At 42.4% G+C, this 12,722-nt stretch overlaps 1 protein-coding gene across 2 annotated transcripts in view; it reads right to left on the bottom strand.

The window, feature by feature from the left end:
* Positions 1-10,296: 10,296 nt before the first annotated feature.
* Positions 10,297-12,722, bottom strand: part of INO80 (INO80 complex ATPase subunit) — a 65,759-nt gene continuing 63,333 nt past the window's right edge. For both annotated transcript variants that reach the window (XM_050335534.1, XM_050335535.1), the window contains exon 36: positions 10,297-12,324. In XM_050335534.1, coding sequence (XP_050191491.1) covers positions 12,107-12,324 — 218 coding nt within the window. In that variant the 3' untranslated portion in view covers positions 10,297-12,106. The remainder of the gene's footprint in view (positions 12,325-12,722) is intronic.

Genomic DNA, 12,722 nt, shown 5'->3' with positions numbered 1-12,722 from the left:
TGGGATCTCAGTCCCAGGAGGAGCTGAAGGGAAGAGGTGCAGCTCTGCAGGCATACCCACAGGCCCCTGGGGCTCTGCGGTGCCTGATGGGGAGAGGCTTGCAGGCAGCCTGCGAGTCACGGGGCATGGCACGTGCTGGACTTTAACAGCTGCTGCAGGAGCTGCAGCTGGTTGTGTGTAGCATACGTGTTATTCCACGTGTCTGCTTGCTGCCCAAGAGACAGGCTGAAATGTGGATTTAATTACCTACAGATGTTTCACAGGCAGAGGAATAGTAAAAGGTAAAATCCCAAAGAATGCTCCAGGTCAGCCTCTACAGCTATACAGAGGCTGCCCAGCTGGTGACAGCGAGAGCAGCCGGTGCTCTCTGCTACGGAGAGGCTGCGCTTTGGGTAGCATTCCCCTCTGCAGCAGAAGCACTTTAAGCACACTGAATACAGAGTGAATGTGTCCAGAAACCATGTCTGGCTTGGTAACAGTGTGTTCTTCTGCTCCTGTTACCAGGGAAGGTCAGAGGGAAAAGAAAGCAGGGGAAAGAAAAAGGGTCTACTGGGTGTACAGCTGCACCAGGACAAGTGAGACTGAGTTTGCACAAAATATCCAGCACAGAACACACAGACATGGTCACCTGTGCCCTTTGATGCTTCTCCTTACAACACATTCCAGATAGTTCAGTGCCAGAATGATGGCACTGCTGACATGTCCCAAAACCTGGTAGTCAGTCAAGGCCTAGAAGACCTTTGTGAAAGTTTAAATCGGCTTATATCACATTCAGCACAATAATTTCATCCCAAAGGTAGAGGAGAAAACAAATGAGCAGAATTTGGATGGGAGATTTTCCCCAAGTCAGACTTCTCACTTTGGTGGTGCCAGTTTTCATGACACAGCACATACTTCAGTGGCACCAAATCCCAAAATTTTTTTTTTTAGAAATCAAGGACAGATGCAAACTAAAAATGTGCAGTCCCAGAGCACGGCTGAGCAGCGATGTGTCACCAGCACTCAGCCTAGCTAAGCACAACATGGGTGCCCATGCATGGGAGGAACAGGAAGGGATTAAAATAAAATAGATTTACATTCAGGCTGTGGAAAAACTACACTTGCAGCAAAACCAGCAGCTGCTCAAAGGACTTAGGAATTTCCTACTAACTAGTTGCCTTGGCTTAAGTGAAAACTTCCCTAATTTATATGCTGCTGTATTAAAGTTATGAGAGAGAAGGCCCTTATGGCTTTGAAGGAGCCTCAGGCCCAGGAGGGGAGGGAGGGCGGAAGGAAGTGGGCATTCTGGGCAGCACTGGGGAAGCTCTACATGCTTTGTTTACAAACCCTGTACACTTTTTGTTTGGCTTTTGGATGTGTTTTATCCTTTCTCAACTCCCTTTTCATCTCATGGTAGTGCCAGCCACGCTGATGAGTGTTTATGCTTGCAAATTCCTGAAGCACAGCCAGTACCTTGAACTCCAGAGAATGAGACTGAAATAACGTAAAAGGTCAGGGAAGTTCAAAGACAGAGGTACTGTTTTCCTAGCTGGGGACACCACACTGTTCCCAGACCACGCTGGGCTGCTCTGGGGACACAAGAACAAAGACTTCTCTCTTATGTCCTCCTGTTTATGCTGCTTTTTGCCTCACTCACCTCACTGTTTTAACAGGACTCATTTCCATGAAGCTTCAATTAAAACCACCAGGAATCAGTTTAGCCTGAGCCTGAAAACTGAAGAGGCACTTGTTAGCTACTGGCACTTACAACTCCTGTCACCGAGGAAAGGGGAAGCTTTTATCCCTCTACTCAAGTCCTGCTGGCTCACATAGTAGAACAAAAGCCCCAGAGTGCTGCTTTGTCCACAGGCAGATATCAGGTATTGAGACACCTGGAAATCTCTAAGTGTTCCAGCCACAGGAAGACAAGTCACAGGATGACTTTTGGAGAGAAGAGGTTTCACTCACCATTGTTAGTTAGCAAGCCTGGCCTTCAGAAATGTGATGAACATGCACCTGAGCTGGCTGGGCACATGGTGGGCACATGCAGCTCACCTGTGCTGTGCGAGCTGAGAGCGTGCAAAGCCCTCCAGCACATTGGGCACACCACCCACGCTCTGCACAAGCCTGTGCACAGCACTGCCAACTGCAGATTTCTGCGGGCTGAGAGATTCACTACCACACGCACATACACAACACGATGTGCTCAGGGGACAGCACTGCAGCTGCCCCACGTGCCCTCATTCACAGGTGAAGGGAAGCTAGGGAATGGTCCAGGACAGTGTGAGCACTGTGTTTCACTAGTCTACGGCCTCAGCTCTCTGCTTTGCCTTGAACTGGGGCTATGGACCAAGAGACTCCAACAGCACAGAGAGTATGGAAGTAATTTCACAGACACGCAATCCAGCCCACTTACAGCAATTACAACCTCATCTACAAACTGCCTGGGGAGCAACCACAGCCAGCTTGCTGATATTAAACTCTGTCTATACAAAGCATATGTGACATTTGAAAACATTTAGAAAACAAACTAAAAAAACCAGCCTTTTATCCCCTCCTTGTCTAGACGGCTCACCAGCCTTTCCAAACTCTGAGTCTGCACTGACAAAGTGCATGATGCCATGGGAGGGAGGAAGCAGGCGCTGCCCTGGCCCCAGGGGACGGAGAGGAGAGGCAGGGGCTGCCCATCTCTGCTCATCTCTTGAGTGGCACCTTAAGTCGGGGCAGCACTTGCCCACGTGCTTCCACGTGTCACAACAACTGCCAGTGCTGCAAGTGACCTCCCAGGACTGCGGCTGACACGCTGTTGATGGGCTGCAGGTGCACAGAAGTGGGAGATCCTGTTACAGACAGCTGGGGTCAGCAGCTGTGTCCTCCGGGTGCTTCTACTGACATCACGGGTTGAAATTGTCCCACTTATTCTTGTTTTCCAGTTTACTACCCATTTCTCTAAGTAAAATTGAGCCAGAATTATATTTCAAACAGCTAGAAGGTTCTCAAAGTATACATACATTCATTTTAGATTATATATACATTCATTCTTTTGGTCTGCTTTATAAGAGTGTGTTTTTCTTCAAGTTGTTCCTCTCCACAAACACATAATCCCATTTTTAGAGAGGGTAAAGAGCAGGAATGCCCAGCTTCCAGCAGCTATGGTAGATCTTCCCTTGGACAGAAACTGTTAAGAGACTCAATTACCTCTGGACATGTTAGGCAGGAGCCAGATGAAACCATCTCTTGTTGTTGCACAGCACAGTCAATTCTGGCAGCATTCGTGTCTCTAAACTACATATGTATTGAATCTATTCCTGGGAATACATCCTACAGTTTGAGGGCAGATGAGTTCAGGACTGGGAACAAAAAGTAACTGTGGGACTAGCCTCATTCAGAATAAATATCCACTATTTTTTTTCCCATAGGATTGCTGCGTCATTTGATAGGAGGATGGTAAAAATTAGCAGCAGTTCAATTCCTTTTTCTCTTTTATTGTCCTATATTTGTTTATGCACACCTTGCTCCAAATGCAGGGGGACTGTTACCATTTTGCTTTTCTCTGGCAAACCACTATAGCAACATTTGCAAATCACTGTGGCACCTTTGCAAGCTTCAATTCCTCTTCACAAGACCTTTGTGAAGAGGAATAATTTCTATTGTACAGATGGGAACTGAGAAATCAAGAACATGATTTCAAAAACGTACCCTGACTTTGAATGCACATTGTGAAATATTGAGGGATGATGTTTTTCAGAGTACTCAGAACTGTACGTTGGGTATTCAGAGATACCATGTTGGAAAAAAGATAATGTGTGCTCATGTAATCAGCACTAGATCCTGATGCAAACATGCAAGGGTCATCTTGAATTTTCATGGATACTCTTATGTTTGCCATTGTTCAGTGAGGATCTGTGTGGTTGCAAGTTCAGTAATTTGCTCTCAGTATTCTTAAACCTTCATATACCTAAGGTTGCATAATATTTATTTGTCAACTAAAAGTTAAGCTCAGCAGAGAAACATTTTTATATAGCTTGGGGTGGTTTTGCTTTATAGGCATCACTCTTAATTTCTTGCAGTCCCTCAAGCTCTTTTAGCTGCTAACAGTTCCAAATTTCTCACTTGTGTTAATTCCTGTAACATCTCAAACATGAGATCTGTTTTAAATTAAAAATTTAAACAAGATTACTATTCTCATTTGCTATCAATTATATCACTGCAAAGCAGAGCTGGGCTTCTCTAATCTGTCTGTGAATACTCTACTAAACCAGTTCCCACTGTTAATATTTAGTTACTTGATTCCAGACAGACACAATGATACATAACTAGGGACAGCAAACCCCAGCATAACTGAATTACATTAATTATACAATATATACCTCTGATTGCATATGCTAGCAGCAAGTTATCAAAGCCACGGCAGGGAAGCAAGCCTCCTTCTGCAAAGGTCACGATGGTGTGTTTCAAAATCATATAAAGCACTTGGGCTTACAGCAGCCTGTAAAAGAAATTGTCGTGAACTTCTAGTCCCAAATCAACACCGTGTTTCAAAACCTCCTTGTGCATTACAGATTCAACATCACAATCATCTCAGTAAGTTTTCAACCAGTCAATAAGAATTGATCTGCATGACAAATTACTAAAAAACTAGAATTATTTTTTTTGGTGCTAACGAGATTGAATACATATCTCAGTAAAATTATGACTGCAAGCTAGATACAGGAACTTCTTCCAAACTCTGAATATGCAGAGAATGATGGCAGACTGCAGTCACCTGGACAAACAGATATCATGAAGATGAATTACTGTGTCAGGAGCCCTCGAAATCCAGAGATTGGAATATACCATTATGCACCTTTAGAGCTATTTAAAGATCCACTTCAAAAAATAGGTGTCCCTGCCTATGGCATGGGGTTTGGAACTACATGATCTTTAAGGGCCCTTCCAACTGAAACCGTTCCACGATTCTATGACATGATTCTATGAATGAGATTAAACCAAATTAAAATATAGATTAAATGGCAAGAAAAGAGAGGTTTGCAGGAACGCAGTTGTTCACAAAAGTGTTCATGCAAACTCTATGGAAGGAGTAGGAGTGGCAAGAAGAAACAAGACTCATAAGGGCCCTTCCATCAGCACCCATTAGATGCATGGAGTGACACAATAAAAAGGGGTGGTTTTTTTGATGTTAGTTTTCAGGATTCCTTGGAAGTTCATACAGTCTGAACATCTCTTCTGTTTCCTCTGCTTGCAAAGGAAAACCCGGGAGATTTGTCACAGACAATGAAGTGTTACTCCAGGGTGTGTCGGGCCACGTGCCTTTGCATTACTGGGCAGCAGCACGCTATGCTGATCAGCACGTAGCTAATTGCAGTCACACGCCAAAAGCTTAATGTAGTTTTAAAAAAACCCAAAGCAGCGTTCAGCCAACTACGTGTGAGATTTGCTGACTCTTCCATTCTCAAAAAAACCCCAGCAGCCTTCCATAGGCTGAGTGAAACACAGACAGGCACTCTGCACTGCCAATCCTGACTGACTGGGGAGGGCAAGGACTGCCACAGGTGACTGCTTTGGAAACACTTCTGTGAGGAACTTAGATGGGTTTTACAGTGATTGTGATACAAATTTAGACTTGTATATGGAGAAAAGTTACTTGAATTACAAAACATGGTGAATTAGAGAATAGTTGTTCCCAGTTAACGTGAATGATCTTTCCCAGCAAAGATCCTAACTGGGAGGGAGTTCTTCAGGAACCTTGTTGCAGAACAAGCATCATAAAACCACTTGTCTACACAGCAGCCACAAAACTCTGATATCCACTCACTAACCTGAAGAGAAACAGGAATTTCTATGTTTGAATTCTACTGAATTCAATTCAGGGGAAACTGTAACACCAGAATTTAAAAGAAACCTGAAAGACAACCACCTGAAAGACAGATGACATCTTATATGGTATGGAGGGAGGGCTCCTACCTGCAATTTATTCCTTCCTAGAGGAAGACCCAGGTGGGAAGTTAAGGTGTAGGGATACATCAGAGAAACTACAATAGATAAGAGGTGAGAGTAGCAGGATTTGCTTCACCTAGCAGGACAGTATTTCTTAAATATTTACCTCGAGAAGAAAGCCACTAGTTTTTTTGTTTTGAATAAGAAAGTGGGAATGAATTTAACAAATAGTCCAATCCTACAAATCAGTTTTGTGTGACAGTCTAAATCAGTAGTGAATTTCCAAATAGGTTCTAATCTCTAAGCAACAATAACTTTTTCTTGGCTTTGAAAAAGTTGGTGAAGGTTTATTCAGGGTAACTATGCACACAAATCACACAAACTACGTGTATGCTTAGATTTATCTTAATTCACAGTTCTCGTAACACTGAGGTAAGGCATGAGGGTCATGCAGTTAAAAATTTACACCTTTAAACAGAAGCATTTTCCCTGCCAACCAAAAGCACCAAAGAAAACACTTGGGCCTTAAGAAGCGTTGGGTGAGGTTAAGGAGCAAGGAGAAAAAAAACAAGTGCTTGCAAAAAAATACCACAGAGATGACAAGAGATACTGTAATCCCTGGATGTTTAGGTCTCTTGTTAAGTACAGCAGACTTAGCAGAACCAGCAATACCATCAAAGAAGGAAGAAACAGTTCATGGGAAACTCCAGATGGCACAAAAGTGGTGTTTCAATGTTTTCTTCCTCTACCTCATTCTACCGGTGATGCTCATCAGCTGAGGAAGGAAGGAGTCATTGTTTCATACCTGAGTACTGAAACATTTCCTCATGCCTGGGATGCAAACAAATTCCCTCATATGCCCCTAGAAGAACATTCTATAAATAGAATTTGGTACAAAATGCCTGGAAGACCCATTAGCTTTGGAGTAACTTCACTCTTCTGAGGTAGTAGGGAAGAGCTAGGAGGAGGGTGAAGCTGAAGAAACCCAACTCATCTTATCATGCATTCCTCCATTTCACAAGGCATTTGTAGGAGGCTTTTCAGAGAAGCACATGCTAATGTGAGTGCTACAAGAACAACTTGCTTGCTCTATAGACCTGCTGGTTCAGTCTGAGAGCTGGGCCATCCGTATTGTCCTAATAATGCTCCTTCTTCCCCTCTCTCATTCCCTGCTACGCAACTGGTGCAGGCCGCAAATAAAAAATAAATCCTTCAAAATTCTAAGAGCATAACATGTGATTGCCTTTATTTTAGTATGTGTCTCAGTTATACTTCACATGCAAGTAGCATCCCTTTGGGAAATGAGCTACAAATTGTTTTTTCCAGCCACTCCAGCAGAAACTTCCAAAAGACAGCAGGGTATGCACCACCATCCCTTCTCGAGCAGGAAGGAGAACACAAGACATGCCTGTAGGGCTCCCCGAGAGTTACAATGTGTGTCTCAGACTGAATAGTCAACAAAACAAACAAACAAACAAAACCAAACAAAAAACAGATTAAAAAAACAACCAAAACACAATGGAGGCAGAAGTGAGAAGCTGAGGAGCCTGTAACTATCTGTGAGCAGAAGCAGGCTGGCTCACTCCACTGAGAGGAGACCAGGACAGGCAGGGCAGTGGTCACAGGGCAGCATTTCCCAAATTACTTTGATCCACATCCTGCCCATAAGTGATTTTATCAGTTGTGCTCTTCCTTCTCTCAGCAGCACCTTGGCTGTCCTGAGCTACAGTCCAAGTAGTGCAGATCCCTATTCCTGCTGCATGGAGCTTTTCCCAATGAGCTTTGTGTGCCTCCCCCGCTGGGAAATACTGCTCAAGGAAATACTTTGGGAATATGGAAATAAAGCAAGATATAGCTCTAGGCAGACAGGCAGCTTTCTACAAAGAGAACATGAGACAGCAAAGAGCAGATACACTGTGGTGGGGAAAGCATGCAACAGAGAGGGGAGAAGGCATGGAAATAACACTGCATTGGGACAGGGCAGCATTAATACCCTGAAGAAAAGAATTAAAGCAGTTCCAGGTGCAAACCCTCCCGTTTATCTCTTTGTAGAAGAGGGAAAGAAGATCTAGTGGCTAACTGAATGGAGAGGATGACAGACTTGACCCATGATAGAAACAGAAAATGGCTTGCAAGTTAATTAATCTTCCATTGACTTAGAAAAGCGGACTCTAACTGATCATAAAATACTTAAAAACAGAAGTTAGAAAAATTCTGAATATACCATGAAGCCAAGGAACCAAACTATTTTAAAAAGTGCTAACAGTTTGTGTGGAAGGTACTGCACAGTGACTGTACAGCTAAACAGAACAATTTCTGAGGAGAGTGCGATTCAAGTCCCTGTTTGTGTGATCAACATGATTTTGAAAAGGAGTTGAAAGGACGCTTCAGCGTTCTATTTCTATAGAATAATAATATTAGATGCTGACTTTCTGTCTGTGGTGAGCAAGGACAGGTTATTTTCTTGTTTCTTTGATGCATCATTTTGCTTGTTCTTTCTTTCCCAGTTTTTTTTTTGCCTGGTTTTGCCATTCTCTAGGGTGCTGATGGTAACCATATCCAGAGAGAAAATGTAGGGCAAAGTGCACTGGGGCTCATAATTTTGTATTTATCAATGGCCTGGCTGCTATGTCCTGTCCACATGTGTAAGGGTTAAATTCAACATCAGAGGGTCAGGTAGGAATCCCTTTTTCCTGTCTCCAACTACCCTGTAATATTTTTTGAGCAAAGGTAATGGTTTCAGTCACTCTTGCTGTGTTGCAAAAGAACATCGTCGTTGGTTTTTGGTGCTTCAGGTTTAATTGTGTCGTTGCTTGGTAAGACTTTGTTGACTACGTGTGACAGTGGGAAAAATGGATGTTCTGGGGACCTTTCTGACTGGACACCTCTTACAGGCTAAACTACAAAAATTGTGTGAGTGTGGGACACAACAGCACCTTTTAGTCCTAACTTCTCAGGACCTAGAGAAAATTATCACCTTTAAATGTCTTCAATAGCATTGATAAGTGAACTGTATTTAACAGTTTTGTAGTAATTGTTGAGTAAATTGCTACAATCAAATAGCACAAAGAATACACAGCATTCCCAGCATCCCCCAAGTGATACTGAGAGCTACTTCACCATCCCAGCTTAAAATACAAACTCAGTTCATTAATAACTGTTTCTACCACTAGCAAAGACCTTGATCCCTCAAAGGAAAGTGACTTTCTCTGCCATTAATCCATATAACAAGTGCATAACACATAGTCAGAATGAAAAGATGCTCGGAGTGAAACTTAAGGAACGAAGCTTCGGTGTGCACACCCATTTGCTCACTTCAACAGAAAGCTTCCCCACATATTGATCACAAAACTACCTCTGCCTCTTTAAAAAAAATCCCATTCTTTGCTTTTCTAGCACTACTTCCTTCCCTAAACCCAGAAATTTAGACTAGGACAGCAATCACAGGAATTCTTCCCAATTCCTATATTTATATTGCAGAATCTGTTCTCCTATGATGCGTAATACAAAGAATGCATCTGTTGAAATTTAAGTTCTTGCAGAAATTGAACTGGATACGATCTAACAGTTTATTTTACAGTCATGTTAGATCTTCCTGAGCTTGTTGGCCTGATGCATGTTTTGCAAGCAGATAGACTACCACTGCTTTTGCCACAACTTGTGATATCATTTGGTATTTCTTTTGAAGATTAAATTATTTTAAATATATTTTTATTTTGTATTTTTATTTTAAATTATTTAGCTTAAATATATTTTGTTTCATTTATATATATCTTATAAATATATGAATACTCCTACATGCATTTTATTTTTACATTTATCAGCTTTTAAAATATCAATAATTTAATCTTTCAGAAGTATAGCATGCAACAGTACATATTGCATTTTTGCAAGCTTTTCAAATTACAAAATATTTTTTTCTCTCCACTTTGGATTACAAATTGATGCAACTGTCTAGCACCTTGGAAATCAAGACCACACGTAAAAAAGTCCTTTCAACTCCCACTGGAAAAAAAAAACAAAAGAAAGAACTGTAGAGCATGATGTCTCAAAACAATCAACTGTATTGAATCCAAGCATCATAGTTCAGGTACTGTGAAATTACGCATATTATACTTGCTTCTGTTTTCTTGTGATCTGCTGCACACCTACTCCAAAACAGATTATGAGATAATCAGTGGATACAGACAAAAGGGATAAGGATACAGTTGTAACTGAAGAAGGTTACAAACGTGATACCTGGAAGAGCACAGACACTCAAGAGCTTTACACTGAGCAGTGCATGTCTCTAGTAGCTCTTCCAGATGTGCACCCTCCATGCTCTCTTCCCTAATCCTCTCATTCATACAGCTATATGCATAAAAACCACAAAGACACTGATTTACATAAAATTATCTCACTCCATTTTATTTAAGATTTTCTCCTCCAGTTAGTAAAAGAAAGATGTGTCTCTCTTTATACATATGTACAAGTTCAGTTACAAAAATAGACAGCACATTCAAAGAGAAAAAAAGGCTTGGCATTTGTCTGATTCCCTCTAAATATCATATATACACGTGAATAAGAGGGGAAGGGGGAAGTCTTCATGAGTTAATTAAACAACAACTCCCCCTCAATTATCCCCTGCAAATCTGTTTAAAAATCAATCTAACTAAGCTCAGTTCTGCTATTTTCAGGTGTGCAAATTAGAGGCAGAGCCAACAGGAAGCACTCGCTCCACACTGTAGGACGCCAGGCAAAGGATTTGGGGTCAGAAAAAAATTATAATAATAAAAAAAGTAATCTTCCACTGTCACAGCCCAGACCTGCAACTCAACTTGCTTCTCTCTCACAAGGGATGAAAGTGCCCTGGCAGAACAGCCTCTTTACTCAATGTGTCAGACAGAAGAACTGTCCCACACCTAAATAAATCTCAGTGCAATGCAGACAATGCTTACAGCAAAGCAAGGAGCTACGGGCGGGGTTTGTGCATTGGGAACAGGGAAGGAGCAACCAGGGAACGAGAACATGGATGGGCACTGGCAGCAGCACGGCCTTCTATCAGCCATACGGGACACAGCTACTGGTGCCCACACACTGCAGTGAACTCAACCACGCCAGTATGTGTGATGATCACAGAGATGAAGGGAAAACACTGCAAGAACAGTCAACGCAATGGCTGGGATATGAGACGATTTTTTTTCCAGGATTTGGCTGGAAGGGGGAATGGCACAGTTCTCTCTCAGGACTGTTTTCTGTTGCTCCTCTCACAGCACAGTAAGCTGCTTTGTTATGGGCACAGTGAGAGGAGCAGCACAAACCCTTCCTCAGCGCTTCAGCTTTACTCCTTCTTAAGATTGTACTAACAGAGCATTTTTTGTTTCTAAGCCTTTAAGAGTTCTGCACACCTCAAAAATGAGAGAAATCATTTTGAACACAGTGAGTATTTGTGCTGATGAGAACTCTGAAATGCAAACCGATCACTGGCTTGTGGTTTCTTCCACCGCGTGAAGCAGAGGCTGTGCTGCTGCTCTCACTAGGGCTGACAGCACTCCCCGTATTCTGCAGCTCTGAATATCTTCCTGACAAATGGTGCTGAAAAAGAGTCCACTCCCTGGAAATCACTTGAGACACTTTCCTTTACATTTCAAGCCTTTAAAGAACCCAGAGACCCACACCAGAAGAACCCAAGATTTTTTTTTAATCACATATGATCTTCAGCATAGCCCCCTATTACTCCCGCATGTTTACTGACCAGCTGCCAGTACAGAAATGTCTTGTGACTCTACAGGACACTCCTGGGGTTTGGATACTGATTTCATAGGACAAAACTAATGCTGGGCTCCACCTCAGGCTACAAGAGAGAAAGTGTAGTGGTGTGACTTCAAGCACACACATCTGAGGATGTTTCATGGAGTAGCTGGATGCTTTCTTGGGAATCTTTGTCAGATACATCAATAAAACACAAGTTGCCACTCTCCTAGTTGCCCCAGACTCCCTTCCCTCCTTCTTGCAGTGTCTGCAAATATAGTTTTTTGGAATACACATAATCAAAGTGCTCACATCAACCACCCACTCCCATTGTGCTTTGATTTCCTTTACACACATGTGCTGGACAGCAACAGGGCATTCATTTGCATGCCTTTGACTGGCAGGGTGGTCTACTCTGAAAGCCAACACAGCTCAGATAAGCTTTGGGGGTTCAAAATTACTACCGACCACCTGAGGTGTGGGCACCTTTACTTTGCTTCCGAACTGAAGTTTCTGACATGAGACCGCTGGTCAGGTTTAAACTTTTGGGGGTCCCACAAACACTGTTTCCTTTGCTCAGAGGGGAGCTCAAGGGAGAAGAGGCGCTTGAAGGTCCAAAATCTACAAGTCCGGAAGGTCGAATGATTGCTGTTTGTAGAGGGCTACTTGCAGACATGCCTACCAATGGAAAAGAGAATCAAATTCCAAATCAGCATATTATTTCACTTGTGGTTCTTCAACAGCCAACAATATACTAACAATCAGTTCTAAGAACACTCTGTATTCATGATCTTATGAGAGTTTAATGAAGAAGAGTGTCCTTAAGATAAAAAACATCTTACAGTTATACACAGGGCCACCTTCAGGTAGTGTAAAACTGAAGCTCAATCACCATGAGTTTAGCAGGTTTTGGAATGTGATACTGTAATTTCAACACGATGCAATGCAGGAAAGCTGCAGTCATTGCCGCAGGATAAACAACACTATCTAATCAGTTTGGACACCAAAAAAAGCCAAACAAAAACACAGGAGGAAAAATATTTGGCATGGGATAATTCAAAGAGCAGATGAAACAA

This window comes from Myiozetetes cayanensis, unplaced genomic scaffold (assembly GCF_022539395.1).
Source record: "Myiozetetes cayanensis isolate MyiCay16 unplaced genomic scaffold, myiCay2020 scf6-25, whole genome shotgun sequence".
NCBI classification, from domain to species: Eukaryota; Metazoa; Chordata; class Aves; order Passeriformes; family Tyrannidae; genus Myiozetetes; species Myiozetetes cayanensis.
Note: the sequence above shows the minus strand (reverse complement) of the source record. Positions and strands in the feature narration are given on the sequence as shown.